The sequence below is a fragment of the Acanthochromis polyacanthus genome, chromosome 1 (genome assembly GCF_021347895.1).
Source record: "Acanthochromis polyacanthus isolate Apoly-LR-REF ecotype Palm Island chromosome 1, KAUST_Apoly_ChrSc, whole genome shotgun sequence".
NCBI classification, from domain to species: domain Eukaryota; kingdom Metazoa; phylum Chordata; class Actinopteri; family Pomacentridae; genus Acanthochromis; species Acanthochromis polyacanthus.
This window is the reverse complement of record NC_067113.1, coordinates 30,930,482-30,949,125: the sequence shown is the minus strand read 5'-3', so window position 1 is coordinate 30,949,125 and position 18,644 is coordinate 30,930,482. Positions and strand designations below refer to the sequence as shown.

General features: G+C 39.2%; 4 protein-coding genes and 1 long non-coding RNA gene across 9 annotated transcripts in view; 1 reads left to right on the top strand and 4 right to left on the bottom strand.

Moving 5' to 3' along the window:
- The window catches only part of dctn1b (dynactin 1b), a 70,271-nt gene extending 65,860 nt beyond the window's left edge, over window positions 1-4,411 (bottom strand). Inside the window, exon 1 of the mRNA XM_022216846.2 lies at window positions 4,287-4,411. The gene's annotated coding sequence lies outside the window, so the exon portion shown is untranslated. The remainder of the gene's footprint in view (window positions 1-4,286) is intronic.
- Window positions 1,423-10,274, top strand: LOC127535319 (uncharacterized). 2 transcript variants are annotated; one of them, XR_007944169.1, is made up of 4 exons: window positions 1,423-1,683; window positions 4,336-4,444; window positions 6,407-6,626; window positions 10,110-10,274. It is a non-coding gene; the product is annotated as an uncharacterized LOC127535319 (long non-coding RNA). The 2 variants fall into 2 exon arrangements; XR_007944168.1 differs by lacking the exon at window positions 6,407-6,626 and having other exon boundaries at window positions 1,447-1,683.
- LOC110967038 (probable N-acetyltransferase CML1) lies at window positions 5,522-8,527 on the bottom strand. 2 transcript variants are annotated; one of them, XM_051952925.1, is made up of 2 exons: window positions 8,382-8,527; window positions 5,522-6,941 (listed from the first exon to the last, which is right to left on the bottom strand). In XM_051952925.1, the coding sequence occupies exon 2, from the start codon at window positions 6,927-6,929 to the stop codon at window positions 6,255-6,257; it is 675 nt and encodes a 224-aa protein (XP_051808885.1). In that variant the 5' UTR covers window positions 6,930-6,941; window positions 8,382-8,527; the 3' UTR covers window positions 5,522-6,254. The 2 variants fall into 2 exon arrangements, with proteins under 2 accessions (XP_051808885.1, XP_051808889.1); XM_051952929.1 differs by having other exon boundaries at window positions 5,522-6,938.
- LOC110967304 (probable N-acetyltransferase camello) lies at window positions 9,886-12,033 on the bottom strand. Of its 2 annotated transcripts, none has more exons than XM_022216877.2 (2): window positions 11,891-12,033; window positions 9,886-10,983 (listed from the first exon to the last, which is right to left on the bottom strand). In XM_022216877.2, exon 2 carries the CDS (start codon window positions 10,972-10,974, stop codon window positions 10,300-10,302), a length of 675 nt encoding a protein of 224 aa, XP_022072569.2. In that variant the 5' UTR covers window positions 10,975-10,983; window positions 11,891-12,033; the 3' UTR covers window positions 9,886-10,299. The 2 variants fall into 2 exon arrangements, with proteins under 2 accessions (XP_022072569.2, XP_051808891.1); XM_051952931.1 differs by having other exon boundaries at window positions 9,886-10,986; window positions 11,891-12,024.
- A 1,347-nt stretch (window positions 12,034-13,380) lies between these two features.
- On the bottom strand, window positions 13,381-17,777 carry nat8 (N-acetyltransferase 8). 2 transcript variants are annotated; one of them, XM_051952946.1, is made up of 2 exons: window positions 17,654-17,777; window positions 13,381-14,516 (listed from the first exon to the last, which is right to left on the bottom strand). In XM_051952946.1, the coding sequence occupies exon 2, from the start codon at window positions 14,502-14,504 to the stop codon at window positions 13,830-13,832; it is 675 nt and encodes a 224-aa protein (XP_051808906.1). In that variant the 5' UTR covers window positions 14,505-14,516; window positions 17,654-17,777; the 3' UTR covers window positions 13,381-13,829. The 2 variants fall into 2 exon arrangements, with proteins under 2 accessions (XP_051808906.1, XP_051808897.1); XM_051952937.1 differs by having other exon boundaries at window positions 13,381-14,513; window positions 17,654-17,771.
- Window positions 17,778-18,644: the final 867 nt, after the last annotated feature.

Genomic DNA, 18,644 nt, shown 5'->3' with positions numbered 1-18,644 from the left:
TCAACAGTAAGATGCTCCACCTGGTGGCCCAACCACGTATTACAGCTAACCTGCAGGTTATTTTCCAACATGCACATCCTTCATTTTCTCACTTTTTGGCTACTATAGTTGGAATCGGTTAAATTATTATTGATTTATCATTAACTCGGAATTGGGGACACAGGATCATGGGTGTTTATAGACCGTATATCTCATCTCGAAAGGTTTAAACTCTAGAATCCAACAGCGGCAGCACCCACCAGGGGAGATTTTGGTGGTGGACTAGCAAACCTCGGGAGACCTGCACAAAAATCAATGGATATGATCGGCTTCATGATTTCACTATGTGCCTACATAGGGGTTTGCATCTAATACATTTAAGTAGAATTATCAAATTCTATTCTATCAAGCTATTTTCTAATTGCTGGTGATGAAGTGTCTTCGTTTTTAAATATTTTTAATCAGGACTGCTCAGTAGGTGGCCAAAGAGCACTTTCAGTCTGGATTAAACAGATCATTAAACAACTAAATCCTATAATAACTCCTCGAGTTGTAGCTGATCTATCTGTCAACAAAAACAACCCCTGCTTGTGTCATAAACGCAGCAAAGAAACAGTACAAATAAGGCTGGTAACCACCAAAACACTTCTCTCTCCGCACTGCAGTCTTTGTCAGATTTCTGTCAAATTCCAAAAGAAAAAAAAAATAAAAAGACGCCAGGAGGATAAATCACGACATCTAGTCTGGAATTGAAAAATCCAGAAAACTAGATGGTAAGCAATTTTTAACCGAGGGGGGTGAACCAGTTCAGCTCAATCTGATGCTGCTTCATTGTGGTGGAGCACAAAAGGCCCAGGTGATGCTCTGTAATGCAGCACACTGTAAGCAAAAGCCAGCAGATTGCATGAGGGCCTGATATTGTGGCCCATCACAGAGCGAGGATTAGCTCTCTTTTATCAGCTAACTGCACGACCAGAGCTTTTTTTTTTTTTAAACTCACACTCCTCTATTTCTGTGTTGTCATCTTTTTGCCATGGAGGCAAACGCTGCAGGGTTTCTGTGGAAAAGCTTTCAGCTCAGACGCCGGTGGGAAATGTTGGGAGAACAAAAGAACCCCCAGTATTTTGGAGAGGGAGATGTTTCCCCTGTCGATTTAAATAATGCGTCGCTTATCAAGCTTCAGGAGAACAAATCACACATCTGTAGGTGCATTATTAAACCACAAATACAGTCTGGAGAGATCTTGTTTGCAATGTTTGTGGCTGTAGAGCTAAACTAAAATTAAAAACATTTTAAATTATGTCCAGAAAAAAAAGGCAGATATAGAAGACAGAGGCTGAAATTCCAGGGGTTATGGAGAGTTTGGGATGTTTAGGGACACGCAATAAATCTCTGCAGTCTCTTTGCACCCTTTTATGCAAATGAGGAAAGGCCGAACCAAAAAAAAAAAAAGAGGGGGGAGTCCTCGTCTCACACACAGGAAATCAGACCGGCAGAATGAATCGAATCAAAGCTCTGCCTCCTCACAGAAGATGAGGACAATGGCGTAGAAAGAGGCGTCACCGGCTCGGGCCAAACTCCATCATCGTCTGCTCTGAGTCTGTTCAGACCAGAGGAACAGGACGGCTGCAGGAACGAAGGAGACGCTCGGGGATTTTAAGGAGGAACGTTACGACCTCCAGGAGGAACGGATCGCCGCACAAGGTAAGGGTGAGTTTAACTACGCCCTGCAGGAGAAGTTTTTGAAAGAAAAGGTCGCCTACACTTAAACAGCGGCTGAATCTTGACCTAAAACTGAAACTGCAGAGTCACAAGTCACTCAGGTATTTTAAAATACGCCATCAAGGTCAAGAAGTGAGTCTCATTTTAGGCTGCAGATAATGACCAAGCTTATCGTTTAATAGTCAGCTAAAGTTAAATTGGTTTATTTTACATAAAAATAACAAAGAAATGCTAATTGTTAGTTCTGAATTCCACAGTGATTTATGCCAGTAAACCAAATCTTGAACTGAATAACGAGGAAACACGTCAACTAATTATTATTTGAATTAATTAATTAGTTGTCTATTACAGCTGCGACAATTAATCAATTAGTTGTCAAGTAATAAATTACATACACTACTGTTCAAAAGTTTGGGGTCATTTAGAAATGTCCTGAATTTTTCAATCAAGATAACATTAAATGAATCAGAAATCCAGTCTAGACATTGTTAATGTGGTAAATGACTGTTCCAGCTGGAAATGTTTAATGGAATATCTCCATAGGGGTACAGAGGAACATTTCCAGCAACCATCACTCCTGTGTTCTAATGCTACATTGTGTTAGCTGATGGTGTTGAAAGGCTCATTGATGATTAGAAAACCCTTGTGCAGTTATGTTAGCACATGGATAAAAGTGTGAGCTGTCATGGAAAACATGGAATTGCCTGGGTGACCTCAAACTTTGGAACAGTAGTGGATATACTTTGGCAGCTATTTTGATAATCCATTCATCAACAAGAGTATTTTTTAAGAAAAAACAATCCACATTTTTTAATTCCAGCTTCTTAAATGTGAATATGTTCTCATTTCTTTACTCCTCTATAACAGTAACCTAAATATCGTTAGGTTGTTGCATAAACGAGACATTTCAAGATGTCATTTTGAAATGAAACACTGACTGACAGTTTGCACAATTTCTGGACATTTAAAGACCAAACAAATAATCGATTCACCAAGAAAATAACAGACAATAAAAATATTAAGCAGTTGAAGCCCTGAGGTTTATAAAATCTGTGTTTTCAAAGCTCACAGTGACGCCCTCATGCGTTTCCCTTTGTTCACAGCCCAAAGATAGACAGTTTGCCATCACAGAAAGGGTAAAGAAACCAGAAAATATTGAATTTTAAGAAGCTGGAATCAGAGAATTTCAACATTTAAAAAAAAAATCCTCAATTAATTTAACAGTTCACAACTAATTGATTAATCATTACAACTTTAATTAAGATACAAATAATCAGAAGTAATTTGTTCTTTTACCTGATAAATAGTTTAAAATATTGATCACTAGTTTTTCCTTCCTTTCGTCCTCAATGCAAAGATATGCAATTTACTGTCACAGAGGACAAAGGACACCAGAAAACATGCAAATTTAAGAAGCTGGAATCAGAGAATTTTAATGTGTTTTACATTAAATGGCAATAAATGAGGTGGTATAGAAACATAGTTAGTCCACCAGAATTCATGCTTGGTTTTCAGGGCTGCAATTAATATTTTTATTTATTTTAGTCTATTTGTTTGTTGATAATTGACTGGATGTTTGGTCAAAAAAAGGAAAAAACGTATTATATTTTTTTTTTACTTATTTTGTCCTCAACCCAAAGATATTCGGCTTTTTAAGTCCGTATTCAGGAACAAATAAAACATGCGTTTCTGCTATGGCTGCACTGCATGCATGCTAATGATGAACCATAACAAGAAAAGTAGGTCACGTAAAGAAAATATGGGCAGAGCTCAAAATTAATTCCAGTTTGTTTTAAATTAGCATTGAAGTATTCCCAAAAAAGCATTTAAAAAACATCCTTTTAGTATATACTTTAAAATATCTGCAGCTCTAAGTGTCAGATAGAAATACTAAATCTGTCATTTGGTGCCATCTAGTGTGATTTAAACCTTGTAGACACTGACATTCTTCTGTATCAATGACCAGAACTGTGCTATTTGAGATATTTAGCTAATACAAACAGCATTTAAGCTAATTATTTCAAGAAAGCTGCAAAGAAACACACATTACTTTCCTGTCATTTGAGGTGACACTAAATAAATCACAGCATGGGTGTGGCTGCAGCCTGACATGACACTTTCTCCTGGCAGATGAACCAAATTAGACGAGAAATTAAGAAAAAAACAAAGTGAAATTGGAGATTAATTCACTTAACTGAGCACTAAGCTTAAAAATCCCATTAGGATGTCGATATGCCGAATCTACACCGCCTCTATAATCACCAGCAAAAGCTCATTCAATATTTGTAATGGCCTCGGCTTCGTAATTAGCAGATTTAATGTGAAAATACTGCATTTTAAGAGCTGAAATTGATATTTAAATGCCGTTTTTGGACGTTGCTGTCAGCTGTCAGTGAGACACTCCCTGACCAGCTGCTAGCAACAGCAGCCATTAGCATCGATTCTAACCGGCGGTTGGGGGGTAAAATCGTGTTTTCGGGTTAATTTAAATAAAAAACACACATATTTATTTTTGAAACAGGCGTGTTGATGTGTTTTAAGACCAAACGCCACCGTCAGGATGTGAAATAAGCGCTTAATCTTACCTGTTAGTGTGGAAAAATCCGGCTAACGGCTCAGCTTCGTCCCTGACAGGCTACATCCATCCATGGAGGTCTGACCGGACACATCCGGGCTGAGGTGGCCGAGCTGCTGCCTGACTCGGCCCGCCTGACACAGAGCGAGGAGGCCCGTGGAAAGAAAGGTAATTTACCGGCTGACATGGTTTCATATACAAGCAGAAAATATCATTAAAATGAGAAATAAAAATGTGTGTTAGACTTGTCTGTTGTTCTTTTTTTTGCAATATAATTTTAAAAAGGCAATTCCTCCTTGTTTTTGCTGAGTATTACTATTTTTTCCACATATTTTCACTTTTAAAACGTCATATTTTCAATTATTGGCGGAGTTAATTAAGTCCTTATGTGGAAAAAATACAAAACTATAAAAGGCAGCAAGAAAAATCATCAAGGGCACTGTAGAAATTGAAATAATAATAATAATAATAATAATAATAATTTATATGGCACCTGTTAAGCTTAAAACAAAAAGATTACAGATGCAAAATTAATAAATAAATACAAATATAATACTTGAAGTTACACCTCAAGCAACAACCCTTTAGAAAAATGGCTTTCCAGTGAAGAAAAAGTCAATGCAATAAATTTACCTGACTGAAGTACATGTTAAGACCAGGCACGTGCATTTTTATATATAGACAAATTAAATATAATATACATAAATATAAAATATAGAACTGTCTTGAGAAAAGTGGATAGTCAAACTGAATAAAAGCACAAATACATTTAAATCCATGATTTCTGTATCATTTAGGGTTTTTAACTTTATTATTAGCACTACAAATAATAAAGGGCAGATTATGAATCAGCCCCATGGAGCAAATCCATGGCTATAAAGGTAAGAAAATTAAAAACAAGGACTCCAGGAAGAGTAGCCACAGTTAAACCGTCCAATGTCTAACAGTGATCTAACTCCAACTTCAAAATAATAATTTATCAGCGTTGTTGAAGCACCTGATGCTGGCCACAACAAGGTTTGAATCACTGACCTTCTGACTAGTAGTCCAGAGACTTAACCATTGCTCTACTGCTTCTACATTACACCTGTCATGAACATGAGCACCTGCCCCTCCAAAGGTCTCTGCACGGCCCTGGTTAAGACCTTGAAATGTTGTATAAAACATAAATTATGATTCTTAATTATTCACCAGAACACCAGAAAAAAATTATTAAAAATCCAGAAAGAAAGCCAAAGAGTTAAATTCAGCTAAACCATAGTTGTTTTATTTTAGTTTGAGCGAACATATTGCCAGTCGTTTTGCAATTTTTTCCACAGTTTTGTAAAAATGTTTTGTTTATGTAATGTTTCTCCATTTTCAAGTTAAGAGAAGAAATCCAGTCAGTATTTTTCATGGCAGAAATGTAAATATTCAACCCAAAAAACAAAAAATAAACATTCAAAGAAAAGTCAAACAAACATCCATCCATTCTCTATACACGCTTTATCCTCACTAGGGTCGCAGGGGGTGCTGGAGTCTATCCCAGCTGACTCGGGGGAAGGCAGGGGACACCCTGGACAGGTCGAAGTCAAACAAACACATTTTTAAAATTATTTGAAATAAATAGGTAAATTAGTGAGACCACATTTGAGTTTGTGTGGGGATTTTATCAATATTTTCTTAGTTTTTTCATTTCAAGTCAGATATCTTAGCTGCACAATTTTACACTTGCAGACATTTGAGTTAAAGCACCTTTTATCCCAATTTAAATGAGAAATATATCTGCAAGCTGCTTCGGCCACGACTTTCCTGACTCTCATAAAGAAGGGATCTGGTTTCTGTGTTTGGCTGAAATGGAACCAGCTGCACAGCAGTCATGAAAAATGTAAAGCTGCAGGTTCTGCAGTCTGCCTCCACAGAATACATTCAGAAGAACAGAGGAAAACAGCAGTAAATAATTCCCCTAATGCGGGTGTTGTCAGTGTTTATGCTCCCTTTAGTCTCTTTTTCTGTCCTGCTGTAAATCAAGTCTGTATTCTAACAGAGTGAAGTTCATTATTTTGGCCCAAACCTCTGGAAGAACAAACTCTCTTATCATCTTGTAGCCCATGTGCTCGTACAGTTTCTGACCGTCCGTTGCCACCACAGATGTGTACAGGATGACGGCAGCGTAGCCTCGGTCACGGGTGAAATCAGCTACAGTCCGACACAGAGCCTTGGCGATGCCCATCCCGCGGTAACTGCGACGCACCGACATGCGCTTCAGCTCCAAGCAACCCGCCACCGTCTCATTGGGGACGCAACACACCGTGCCGACCACACGACCGTCGCTCTCCGCCACCCAGAAACACGAGTCCTTCTGCTTCAGGTACGTCTCGCTGATGTTGTGGAGGTCACTCTTGCAGGACGTCTCGATGTATTTGTTGAACGTGTGGACAACCAGCTGCCGGGCTCCGGCCAGGAGGAGGGTGATGGCCAGGATGGGGAGCAGGAAGGACTTGGAGCTGGCCATGAGGGCGCAGAATGTGCACATGAGCACCATCTGGGTGGGCGGTTGCTTGAGCATGTGGGTGAAGGTCGAAGGGACGTGCTCGCTCATTCCAAACGTGAAGATCTCCTTCACGGCTTCAGCGTCTTCATCCCGATACTTCCGGATCTGAATGTTGGTCATGGCTCGGCTCTGCTGTTCAGTAAAACAGGAATTCACAACGTAAGAGGTGGCAAATCAAGCACCGAAAAGAAAGAAATAATCATTTTCCTCTAAATATAAACCCTTTGATGTGAAAATGGGTCAAAAGTGACTCAAATCCAATTGAAAACGGGTATCTCCTGGCCCACACTGTGCATCAAAAGGTTAAAACAACCCACAAAGAAACACAGAATAAACATAAAAAGAGCATAAATGAATAGAAGGAGAAACAAATGACCACAAAAACATGCAAAACAGCCACTAAAAGACACTGAATCAACAGGAGGAGGCATAAATAACCACTGAAGACAAAAAATACCACAAAGAGATACAGTAAACCTCAACAGACATCTAAAAAAAACCCACATCTAACCCGTTCTTTTTCACAAAACCACAAGAATTAACTTTGTTAAATAACATGAAAAGAATCCTGATGAAGATAAATGGGGAGATGACACTTGTAGATGAATATCTGTGGATATACCAAAGCTCCAAACAATCACACATGAACACAAAACAACCGCAAAACGACCACAAACAGACGTTAAACCAACAGAGACGCAAAATAACCGACAAGAAGCTTGACAGAAAAGGAATACTCCAACATGACAACAATCTAAAGCCAAGACTTTCTATATAATAGAGTACCTTTAGATATACAACACAACCCCTCCAATAAAGAGCACCTATCATTTCTGAAATTCGTACAACACTGGTATCCTCCATGCAGAGAAAGACCGAGTCTGTCAATAAAAATAAAAGTGAATGTAACAAGGACTAAAGAAACACATGATTTTGATCTCTGTTCAGACTTTTGGTGCACTGAGTTCTTGCTGAGGAGCGTGTAACTATGAGATAGTACATCTACACTGTTAATTTTAAATCTTACATAAGTCAAAATCCCTGTTAAGAGATATAGTTATTAATTATTTGACATTCATTTAGATTTTACAGGAATGTAGTCACCTCTGTTGTATACTATATTTGCTGAAATCAATACATCTGCAGTGAGCTGATATGCTTCTCTCAAGATTGCTGATTCAGTTGTTCATTAAATACAGAAACAACACTTCTGGCTTTGGTGTTTTCTACTGTATCTAATAGTGCACCATGGCTGCAGGTAGTTTATGAAAATCAGGTTCACCTCTGGCCACAACGGCTCAGTTTGAATGCATGTAACGTAAAAACGAGGTAACTAACGCCAACTTTACTTGCTATTATGCCTACATGCCCATAAAAATCACTCGACATTAAACAAAACACAGATTCAGACAATAAATTCCGCGTGTCCTTCAAGAAAACGTTAACAAACGAGTCATTACTAGCTAACAGCGGGTAGCATCAGCGTCAGCCTCACAAAAGTGCCACAGATTTCACTTCGGTTCGCTCTGAATTCTTTCACCAGAATAAAACAAGCAAAGAAACACGACTTACTTGTTGTACGTTGACGAAACTCTTGAGAAATGAGTCCTTAAAAAGTTTTCTGAGGTGAAAATCCTCTCATTTCTTCTCCCTCGTAACTTCCGCCCAGCTTATCTATGGTGCGTTCAGGGCTGCTCGGAAGACTGAGCAAAAATACAGCGCAGGTATTACACTATGAGAATAAGAACAGGTGTTGTTTTATTTTATTTTTTTTACCGCAGCCATTTGCCTCGAATTTTTTTTTGCCATATCTCATTTTACAAATTTGAAGATACTATAGCCGTGTAATATAGCCGAAAAAAACTGTTAATGTTTCCAAATAATTCCAGGTTTTACAAACTGCCTTAAATGCAGCATAATCTCTTTCTGCTGATTGGCTGCCACTTTCTGACGAATAAGGTAGATGACAAACAAAGAGAATATATCAGTACTTCATATATCACATTATAGTGATTCAGAGTAAAGTTTTAAATATTTACTGAGACCAAATTACATATTTGCAGCCGTAGATAACGATGACTGAGATAAAGTAATGTGCAAAAGTCCAAGTTTGTTCATTATAATGACTATACAAAGACTTCTTTCTTACTGTTTGTATCACAATAATACATGAATGGGCTTAAAATGTGTACACAGTATTAAGAACACACCAAAAAACCTCAGAAAAATACCCCCAAAAGTGGAAAGTATTTAGTGTGACCTTCTGTATGCAGCAGTAAGGTCACTCCCAAAGGCAAATCAGCAAACAAACTGGGTAGTATTCGAGCGTAGTAAAGAAATTTGGAGATTCTGAAGAAGAAAAAGACAAAAAAGGAGAAGTCTCGTGAATACCTATTTGCATTTAAGGGTTTCATTTGGATGTAATGTTGATCCTTCCTCACTTTTAAGGACTAAAAGGTTGAAATAAACAAAACGGCCCAAAAACTGTGGAGTAAAGATCAATGGAGAAGAGTGCTCAAAGTTTGAAATGTTTGGGTCCAAAATTCACAACAAAATGGCTTTTATGTGCTATATTAAATATTTGATGTGACCTCCTTTGAAATCTTCAGTTGACAGTCTTAATATACAATTTGACAAAAACTGAACGCAAACAAGAGTTCAAAAAGTGAGAAATATCATAGTCATAGTATGTAATGACTGATACGTGACTTTGTAGGTTTTTGTTGTCATTTTTTCTTTGCATTTAAGGTCTCCAATGTACCGTACATTATCCCTGAAGGTTTAAAAAAAGGCAAAAACTCAAAACATACATGACAAAGTATGATGGAGATCAAATATAACCAGACCGAAGTCTCATGATTTCTTAATATTCAAGAATCGTAAACTTGTGATTTTGTTATATTTTGATTTTCAATGGAAAAATGTTAAGATGTGCAAGTCCCACCGATTTTTTAAAATCTTGGAATTTTGACAAGAAAATTCCAGAAATACAACCAAAAGGTCAAACACAGCTGCTATAACAGGCCAGAAAACACAGCATCAGTGAGCTCAAATAAACGTAAGATATTCCACAATGTACGAAGACTGAAAAAAATAATTTATTGTGTTAATTTTTTCACTTGCTTTGACGGAGTAAATATTCCACTAAATCGATACTCCAAAAGTATAAAAGTCTTTTTCCTCTTTTCAATGTTTGATTTTGCTCGTACAAAACATTCCCTTTCCTGCTCGGCTGTGTGAGCAGAAACAGAAGCAGCTCAGGACCTCCTTTTACTGCAGTTTGTGTCTCTTCTATCACAGGTTGATGTCACTCACAAACATGGTGATGAGCAGGATGATGATGAAGCCGGTGAGCAACCCGGCGTTCTGGATCAGGAAGAAGACGATCTTGGAGAACGTGTGCATCTATTCCCGCACAATGTTGATGTTCAGAGGAAAACAGCAGTAAATAATTCCCCTAATGTGGTTGTTGTCAGTGTTTATGTTCCTTTCAGTCTCTTTTTCTGTCCTGCTGTAAATCAAGTCTGTACTCTAACACAGTGAAGCTCATTATTTTGGTCCAAAACTCTGGAACGACAGATTCTCTTATCTTCTTGTAGCCCATGTGCTCGTACAGCTTTTGAGCATCTGTTTGCACCACAGATGTGTACAGGATGACGGCAGCGTAGCCTCGGTCACGGGTGAAATCAGCTACAGTCCGACACAGAGCCTTGGCGATGCCCATCCCGCGGTAACTGCGACGCACCGACATGCGCTTCAGCTCCAAGCAACCCGCCGCCGTCTCATTGGGGACGCAACACACCGTGCCGACCACACGACCGTCGCTCTCCGCCACCCAGAAACACGAGTCCTTCTGCTTCAGGTACGTCTCGCTGATGTTGTGGAGGTCGCTCTTGCAGGACGTCTCGATGTATTTGTTGAACATGTGGACAACCATCTGCCGGGCTCCGGCCAGGAGGAGGGTGACGGCCAGGATAGGGAGCAGGAAGGACTTTGAGCTGGCCATGAGGGCGCAGAACGTGCACATGAGCACCATCTGGGTGGGCGGCTGTTTGAGAATGTGGGTGAAGGTCGAAGGGACGTGCTCGCTCATCCCAAACGCGAAGATCTCCTTCACGATTTCAGCGTCTTCGTCTCGATACTTCCGGATCTGAATGTTGGTCATGGCTCGGCTCTGCTGTTCAGTAAAACAGGAGGCCACAATGTAAGAGGTGGCAAATCAAGCACCGAAAAGAAAGAAATAATCATTTTCCTCTAAATATAAACGCTTTGATGCACAAAATGGGTCAAAAGTGACCCAAATCCAATTGAAAACGGGTATCTCCTGGCCCAAACTGTGCATCAAAAGGTTAAAACAACCCACAAAGAAACACAAAATGAACATAAAAAGAGCACAAAGTGAATAGAAGGAGAGACAAATGACCACAAAAACATGCAAAACAACCACAAAAAGACACTGATTCAATAGAAAGAGACACAAATAACCACTGAAGAAAAAAATAAGCCAAAATCACTGTTAGGAACTTCAGTTATGAATTATTTGACATCTTAATTAGACTTTACAGGGATGTAGTCACCTTTGTTGTATAATGTATTTACTGATATCAATTATCTGCAGTGAGCTGATACCTTATGTTTCTTTCAAGGTTGCGGATTCAGTCATTTATTATATACAGAAACACCATTATTGGCTCTAGTATGTTGCACTGTGTCTAATGGTGCACCATGGCTGCAGGTAGATTAATGGTAAATCAGGTTCACCTCTGGCCACAATAACCCCACGAATGCAGATCAGATCACATGACTCAGTTTGAAGTTACTGAACGTAAAAACGAAGTAATTAACGCCACAACTCTGCTTGTGAATTCACCTACGTCCCCATAAAAATCACTCGACATTAAACAAAACACAGATTCAGACAATAAATTCTGCGTGTCCTTTAAGAAAACGTTAACAAACGAGTCATTACTAGCTAACAGCGACTAGTATCAGCGTCAGCCTCACAAAGATGCCACAGACTTCACTCCGGGTTGCCCTGAATTCTTCCAGCAGAATACAATTAGCAGAGAAACACGACTTACTTGTTGTATGTTAACGAAACTCTAGAGAAACGAGTCTTCAAAAAGTTTCCTGCGGCGAAAGTCGTCTCATTTCTTGTCGCTCGTAACTTCCGTTTAGCTATTCTATGGTGCGTTCAGGGCTGCTCGGAAAACTGCGCAAAACTACTGCGCAGGTACTACAGTATTAGATTAAAATATGTTTATTATCTTACGGTAGCCATTTGCCTCAAGATTTTTGTCACGCCTATTTCTGTTACCAATTTAAATATATCATCGCACTCTAATATTGATTTAAAAAAAAAGTTTGTTCATGTTTCCAAATCACTGGAGGTTGTACAAACCACAGTAAATGCAGCATAATCTCTTCCTCCTGATTGGCTGCCACTTTCTGACGATTTAGGTAAATAATAAACAGACGGGATATGTCAGTACTTTTAACTGTCACTTTGTAATGATTCAAAGTAAAGTTTTAAGCATTTACTGAGACTTGGTCACATATTTGCAGTGATAGATCATGATAACTGCGATAAAGAAATGTGCAAACGTCCAAGTTTGTTCATTATAATGACTATACAGACATTTCTTACTTTTGTATCACAATGGTACATTTATATACTTAAAATGTGTGCACAGTATTAAGAACATACAAAAAACCTCAGAAAAGCAATGTTTTTTCTCACTAAAGTGGAAAGTATTTAGCGTGACCTTCTGTATGCAGCAGTAAGGTCACTCCCAAAGCAAGCAAACTGGGTAGTTTTCAAGCTGCAGTAAAGAAATTCTAGATTCTGAAGAAGAAAAAGACAAAAATGGAGAAGTCTAGTCTAGAACTTGCTGCATCAGGCAGTTTTAGTTGGATGTAAAGTTGATCCTTCCTTGTTCTTATGGACTAAAAGGTCAAAATAAACTTCCAAAAAATGTGGAGTGATGATCAATGAAGAAGAGTGCTTAAAGTTTGAAATGTTTGGGTCCAAAATTCACAACAGAATCACTTTAATGGGCCAAATTTAGTATTTTGTGCTGCTTGAAATCTTGAGTTGATGTCTACATATATAATTTGGCAAAAACTAAACGCAAACAGAGTTAATAGAAAAGAGTGAGAAATATCATAGTCATAGTATGTGATGAGTGAGACGTGACTTTTTAGGCTTGTGTTGTCATTTCTTCTTTGCATTAAAGATTTCCAATGTACTGTAAATTATCCCTGAAGGTTTAAAAAATTCAAAAACTCAAAATATATATGACAAACTGTGGTGAAGATCAAATATAATCAGATTCAAGTCTTGCGATTTCTTAATATTCACGTATCTTAAACTTGTGCTGATTTTTGTTATATTTTGATCTTCAAGGGAAAAATGTTAAGATGTGCAAGTCCCACTGTTTTTTTAAAATCTCACTAGAATTTTGACAAGAAAACTCCACAAATACAACCGATAGGTCAAACACAGCTGGAATAACAGCCAGAAAACACGGCATCAGTGATCTCAAATAAACGCAAAATAATCCACAATGTATGAAGACTGAAAAAATAATTTATTGTCATGATTTTTTCACTTTTTATGGAGTAAACATCCCACTAAATCAATAGTCCAAAGGTATAAAAGCATTTCTCCTCCCTTAAACATTTGGTTTTGTTCGTACAAAACATTCTCTTTCCTGCTCGGCTGTGTGAGCAGAAACAGAAGCAGCTCAGGACCTCGTTGTACTGCAGTTTGAGTCTCTTCTATCCCAGGCTGATGTCACCTGTAAACATGGTGATGAGCAGGATGGTGACGAAGCCGGCGAGCAGAGCGGCGTTCTGGATCAGGAAGAAGACGATCTTGGAGGAAGTTCAAGACTGTTCCCACGCGATGTTGATGTTCAGAGGGAAACCGCAGTAAATAGTTCCCCTAATGTGGGTGTTATCAGCTGACCTGAGCATGGAAACTATCACCCTGAATGTATCACAGTGTTTATGTTCCTTTCAGTCTCTTTTTCTGTCCTGCTGTAAATCAAGTCTGTACTCTAACAGAGTGAAGTTCATGATTTTGGCCAAAACCTCTGGAACGACAGATTCTCTTATCTTCTTGTAGCCCATGTGTTCGTACAGCTTTTGAGCATCTGTTTGCACCACAGAGGTGTGCAGGATGACGGCAGCGTAGCCTCGGTCACGGGTGAAATCGGCTACAGTCCGACACAGAGCCTTGGCGATGCCCATCCCGCGGTAACTGCGACGCACCGACATGCGCTTCAGCCTTAAGCAACCCGCCGCCGTCTCATTGGGGACGCAACACACCGTGCCGACCACACGACCGTCGCTCTCCGCCACCCAGAAACACGAGTCCTTCTGCTTCAGGTACGTCTCCCTGATGTTGTGGAGGTCGCTCTTGCAGGACGTCTCGATGTATTTGTTGGATAAGTAGACAACCAGCTGCCGGGCTCCGGCCAGGAGGAGGGTGACGGCCAGGATGGGGAGCAGGAAGGACTTGGAGCTGGCCATGAGGGCGCAGAATGTGCACATGAGCACCATCTGGGTGGGCGGCTGTTTGAGCATGTGGGTAAAGGTCGAAGGGACATGTTCACTCACCCCCAATGTGAAGATCTCCTTCACAATTTCAGCATCTTCATCCCGATACTTCCGGATCTGAATGTTGGTCATGGCTTTGCTCTGCTGGTCAGTAAAACAGGAGGTCACAATGTAACAGGTGGCAAATCAAGCACCAAAAAAGAGGAAATAATCATTTTGCTCTCAATACCAAATGAAATTTACTTACAAAGCACATTTAAAAAACTACGGAGCCCCTCTGATGACATGGTAAAAAAATAAATAAATCGTGGCCATGATATAGCTATAACGTGCGCACGAAGTACTAATTCGTTCCTACGAAATACTAATTCGTGCCCACGAAATAATTCATTCATTCGCACGAAATAGGCATAACGTGCGCACGAAATACTAACTAATAAAATCCTTCCTGGACAGCTGGGTAAGCAAATCGAGTGCACCCTCTCTACAACCTGCAATAATATGTGTACGGGCCGTACCTACATGATGTTCCTAAAATGGGTGTCTTTTCTTAGCTGTTCTAGTCCATATCTTGTTATCCCGAATTTAGGAAGTGTAGTGATATGCATAAAACAGTATAGGAACTTTGTCGACACATAGTGCAACCCAGACCTGTATTAAGCGAGGTAAGTTGAGCATAAAACCGGAGTTTTCTGTGTCACGAAGGCGTCTCTGTTTTAACCGGACTAGATCACCATGCTAACTTATGCTGCAGACCAAACCTGGTCCGGACTACATTCTGCTCAGAGTTTCAGCTTAAAATCGTCTTAAAAAGTGCCTTTTTCACTGATCATCTCCTCTGAAAGTAGCATCATGTGTGTCAGATTCTTAGCTGAGGGAATAGATGGGCTATATGAACCACAGCGTTTAATGATGCTACGGGACAAAGCCGTGCAGTTACGGTAGCGCTCTCTGTATACGTTGCCAAGGGAACCAGTAGCCTATCAGTGATCAGAATTTAACACAGAGACACCTTCGTGACACAGAAAACTCTGGTTTTATGCTCAACATACCTCTCTTAGTAGTATGCCTACACCCCTCAGCTGTTGAAAAGTGTCCTGATATGTGTGCAGGGCTGCAGCTCCTACAGACACAAATGAGTTTACAGCTACATATTAGCACAACAAAACAACGTGTAGTAACAGGATGAGGATAAAAAGTTTGTAAATCGAGTGACACGTCATCAGATAGACAGATAGATAGATAGATAGATAGATAGATAGATAGATAGATAGATAGATCCTTTATTAATGCCACAGCGGGGAAATTTACAGTGTACAGCGGCAAATAGAACACTTATTTACAGCAAGATTTTTATGTAATTGCACAGCATCAGTATTTACATTTTTTACTGCAGTTTGTAAATGGGTGAACAGAAACTACTGGGAGCAGGTTTGATTGTAAAGTCGGACTGCAGCAGGAAGGAAGGACCTGCGGTATCTCTCCTTTAGACACCGTGGGTGAAGCAGTCTGTCACTGAAGGAGCTGCCCAGTGATCTTACTGTTTCCTGCAGGGGGTGGGAGATGTCCTCCATGATAGACAACAACTTTGTCATCATCCTCCTGTCTCCCACCACCTCCACAGGATCAAGGGGGCAGCCCAGGACAGAACTAGCTTTCTTTACCAGTTTGTTTAGTCTCCTCCTGTCTGCAGCCGTGATGCTGCTGCTCCAGCACACCACTCCATACATGATGGCTGATGCCACCACAGAATCATAAAAGGTCTTCAGAAGTGCTCCCTGCACCCCGAAGGACCTCAGTTTTCTGAGCAGGTGGAGTCTGCTCTGACCTTTCTTGTAAAGTGCGCTGGTGTTAGTAGTCCAGTCCAGTTTGAACTCCCAGGTACCTGTAGGAGTCCACAATCTCAATGGCTACCCGTTGCAACAAAATATCAAACACAGGCCTAAATAAATAACTTCCTAAATGCGGAATAACAAGATATGGACTAGAACAGCTAAGAAAAGACACTAATTTTAGGAACATCATGTAGGTACGGCCCGTACACATATAATTGCAGGTTGTAGAAAGGGTGCGCTCGATTTGTTTACCCAGCTGTCCAGGAATGATATTAATAGTATTAGTTAGTATTTCGTGGGCACGTTATACCTATTTCGTGCGAACGAATTAGTATTTTGTGGGCACGAATTAGTATTTCGTGCGCACGTTATAGCTATATCATGGCCACAATTTATTTGTTTTTTTACCATGTCATCAGAGGGGCTCCGTAAAAAACAACCTGAGTAGAGCAAAATGCTGTACATGTTATCAACAAGCAGCAAAAATGATGAGCAAACATTGAGAAAAAATAAAATCAATTAATAAAACAACAAAAAATTGCATAAAATACTAAAACAGGCAAAAGGGGATAGCAACTGGTTAGACCAATTGTTGAAATGTCTCAGTTTTGGACTTATGGGCTTCGTCTATCATGACTCACATGGAAAATAATTTCCAGAGAAATAGAAAAATGTAATTATAAGACTCCACAAACTTAGGGAAATGATGCAGAACTTCCCAGCCCTACTAATAATCTGTGGAAACACAGTTTCTGTAGAAATAAAGAAATAAAACGATAAATAATAATAATAATAATACAATAAAGAAGAAATAAAACAAGTCATAGTATTCCTCTAAAATGACACCACACACACATCTACTTCTGCAAAACATAACCAGTATGTTTACTGTAATCTGACCAGAACTACCACAGTGAATGCAATCCTGAAAGTGATGCACAGAGATGGAAGTGTGAATATGTGGGACTGCATGAAAGCAAAAGGTGTGGGAAATTACATTTGTAGATAAATGTCTCTGGGTATACCAAAACACAAGACAATCACAAAGAAGACACAAAATGACCACAAATTATCCTTGTTCTTCAGGAAAACGTTAACAGCAATAACAGTCTTACAGCACGCAGATGTTCATTCATACCATCTGCTGTAAGACTACAACATCAGCATCACTGTTTAATGTTAACATAAAACAGATTTATATCTTACCATCAGCATCATCTCAAACTATAATAAATGCTGCTGTAAAAACGTTGCTGCTGTAATACTGTAAACTTCCCCTGGCGTGGGGAGCAATAAAGGATGATCTCATCTCATTTTATCAAACGAGTCATTATTAGCAAAAAGTGGCTAGCATCAGCGTTAGCCTCACAAAGCTGCCGAGGATTTGACTCCGGTTCGGTCTGAATTCTTCCAGCAGAATAAAACGAGCAAAGAAACACGACTTACTTCTTGTACGATGACGAAACTCTTGAGAATTTAGTCTTGAAAAAGTCTTCTGAGGTGAAAACACCGGCTCATTTCTTCTCGCTCGTAACTTCCGCCCAGCTAATGCATGGTGCGTTCAGGGCAGCTCGGAAGACTGAATAAAACTACAGCGCAATTATCACACTATGACATTAAAAGTCGGTGTTGGTTGATTTTTTACTGTATGAACTTGCTTCATATTTTTTGTGACGTATATCTTTGCCAATTTAAAGATATCACAGCTGTGTAATATTGCTTATATAACTGTTTGTTAAATTTTACAAATCATTACAGGTTGTACACATTGCCATAAATGCACCATAATCTCTTCCTGCTGATTGGCTGCCACTTTCTGACGAATAAAGTAGATAATACACAGAAGGAATATATCAACACGTCTTAATCTGTCAGTTTGAAGTCATTCAAAGTTAAGTTTAAATATCTACTAAGAGTATGTCACGTATTTACAGTGTTAGATAATCAAAAATGATACAAAGTAATGTGCAAAAGTCCAAGTGTGTTGACTTTAATGACTATACGTAGGCATTTCTTAGTTTCTTAATCACAAGAATATATTAATATGCTTCAAATGTATACACAGTGTTAAAAACACACAAAATACAAGAAAATAATGATTTTACCCACTAAAGTGGAAAGTATTTAGAGTGACCTTCTGCATGCAGCAGTAAGGTCACTCCCAAAGGCAAATCAACAAACAAACTGGGTAGATTCACGGATTAAAAGATTTATTTCGATGTAAATTTTTGTATTTTAAAACTCGTTTTTTGTTTTCTAGTACCCGTTTCAGAAAGTAAAATCCAATTACTAGATCCGTACGCGGACCCTTCAAGCTGTGGTAAAGAAATTTGGAGCTTTTGGTGAAGACTAAATTATGTAAAAATAAATTAAATAGAAAAAGATTTTAGAGGCATTTTTTCTTAGAAACCTTGTTATAAGTGAAGTTTTGGTCACA